This window comes from Frieseomelitta varia, unplaced genomic scaffold (assembly GCF_011392965.1).
Source record: "Frieseomelitta varia isolate USP_RPSP 00005682 unplaced genomic scaffold, Fvar_1.2 scaffold_1263, whole genome shotgun sequence".
NCBI lineage: Eukaryota > Metazoa > Arthropoda > Insecta > Hymenoptera > Apidae > Frieseomelitta > Frieseomelitta varia.
The window spans coordinates 499-2,161 of NW_025108932.1; the positions used below are offsets into that span (position 1 = coordinate 499).

Consider the following 1,663-nt stretch of genomic DNA (forward strand, 5'->3'; position numbering starts at 1 on the left):
CGGTTTAAAACCAATGAAATTTTAAAATGAGCATAGTAACCAAACCATAGTAACCATAGTAAACAAACTCTTCTCAAATCTGCAAAAAAATCACATCAATATTTATTTCTTCATAAAAATTACGATTTAAATTTTTAACACTAAATTAATATATTATTAGTAAGTTATATTTTTCTTTTACATTTAAATGTGGAAGAAGTTGATAACATTCCTCTTAAAGATTTAAAACTAACACGCCATACATTACATAAAAAATAAATAAATACAAAAGGAAGCTGTTTATGGTTTTACTGTTCTTAAAATGCAAATAGATATTTTTTAAGAAATATGTTATCAAAAATATGTAATTTATATTGCTATCGGTAAGAATCAGCCTCAAGTTCTATGACAGTGCTTTTAAAAAATCTATATCTATTTAACTACGCCAACAAATAATGTTGTAATAAGCTGATTTTAAATAATAAATACTGATTAGCAAATTGAAAGCAGAATCGCGTTTTACATGTAATAAAGTGATTCATGCTATGACAATAACTGTCACCAAAGTATTTTATAGAAAAAAAAAAGAGCAGGAGGGGGCAGCATTCTGAAATGCCGACTTGCGGGCGTGTGTGACATTTTGATGTTGAGTTGTCTTTGATGATTTTCGTCATGTATCGATTTAATACATAGATATTTCCGATAAATGGAGTTGACCAAAAATATTTCTACAATCCTCATATAAGATAAGTAATAGATGTGTACGATTGATATTCTCTTGTTAGGTTAGGGACTGCTCACCCGAAATAAAGGAAATTATCACTTCTTTTGCGAAAATAATATAACAACAGAAGGTATATCATTTCATACAATCGTCTATTTCTTAATATAGTGAAATATCAGAGATATTCGTAAATTCTTCCGAAAAAATTAAATATTCGAGAAAGGAAGATCATTAGCACATGTCCGTTATGTTCAGTCGATCTTTCCAGAGGAAAACAAATAATAACGGCTTTGAATCTAACGTAGAACATTAAGTTTAATAATATTTTGTAGGAAGATATGGATGCTGCAATGGTAGAAGTCCTTCAACAAGCGACTAGCCAAGATCCTATTTTAAAACCAGCTGAACAGACTTTAAAACAATGGGAAACTGAAAGGCGATTCTATACTGCATTATATGTAAGTCGCAAATATAAATATGAAATGAATTTAATTAAATTACTAAGATAACATATGTCTATCTCTAGTTATTTCGTTATAAACACTTATAACAAAAATTATTTAATTATATGTGTAAGATTACTTTATGTTATTTATTTCTATAACTAAGAAGTTCAATAATTGTGTGGAAATTAATATATTAACATTTATTTCAGAATGTATTTTCTAATCATTCCTTGAGTATCAATGTTGGATGGCTATTGTGTGTTTTGAAAATGGTGTTGATAAATATTGGAGAAAAAATGCCCCGAAGTAAGTACTCTTCAATGCAATGCAATTATCTGACCTTGTAGCATGTTATTGCTTTCTTTATCTTACAGGCAGTGCTCTATCGGAGAACTAAAAAATATTAGGCGATTGTCACGTGACAGATTACAGATAAGATAATATTATCGACAAGAAACAGTGATCGTTAGTTGCGTATAGAATTAGCAAGGTAACGTCACAGGTATTTAATCTT

General features: G+C 28.8%; 1 protein-coding gene across 3 annotated transcripts; it reads left to right on the plus strand.

Annotated features, from left to right (window-relative positions):
- Window positions 1-556: 556 nt before the first annotated feature.
- On the plus strand, window positions 557-1,650 carry LOC122528627 (importin-11-like). 3 transcript variants are annotated; one of them, XM_043653961.1, is made up of 4 exons: window positions 557-833; window positions 1,036-1,161; window positions 1,359-1,455; window positions 1,524-1,648. In XM_043653961.1, the coding sequence occupies exons 2-4, from the start codon at window positions 1,042-1,044 to the stop codon at window positions 1,544-1,546; spliced, it is 240 nt and encodes a 79-aa protein (XP_043509896.1). In that variant the 5' UTR covers window positions 557-833; window positions 1,036-1,041; the 3' UTR covers window positions 1,547-1,648. The 3 variants fall into 3 exon arrangements, with proteins under 3 accessions (XP_043509896.1, XP_043509887.1, XP_043509906.1); XM_043653952.1 differs by having other exon boundaries at window positions 563-729; window positions 1,524-1,643; XM_043653971.1 differs by lacking the exon at window positions 557-833 and adding an exon at window positions 842-943 and having other exon boundaries at window positions 1,524-1,650.
- Window positions 1,651-1,663: the final 13 nt, after the last annotated feature.

What these genes read in the sequence shown, in the direction of transcription:
- LOC122528627 (XM_043653961.1), top strand. Translation starts at nt 1,042, where the DNA reads ATGGATGCTGCAATGGTAGAAGTCCTTCAACAAGCGACTAGCCAAGAT. An exon ending in GATTCTATACTGCATTATAT is followed by an intron (nt 1,162 to 1,358) that starts GTAAGTCGCAAA and finishes CATTTATTTCAG; the next exon opens with AATGTATTTTCTAATCATTC. An exon ending in TGGAGAAAAAATGCCCCGAA is followed by an intron (nt 1,456 to 1,523) that starts GTAAGTACTCTT and finishes TTTATCTTACAG; the next exon opens with GCAGTGCTCTATCGGAGAAC.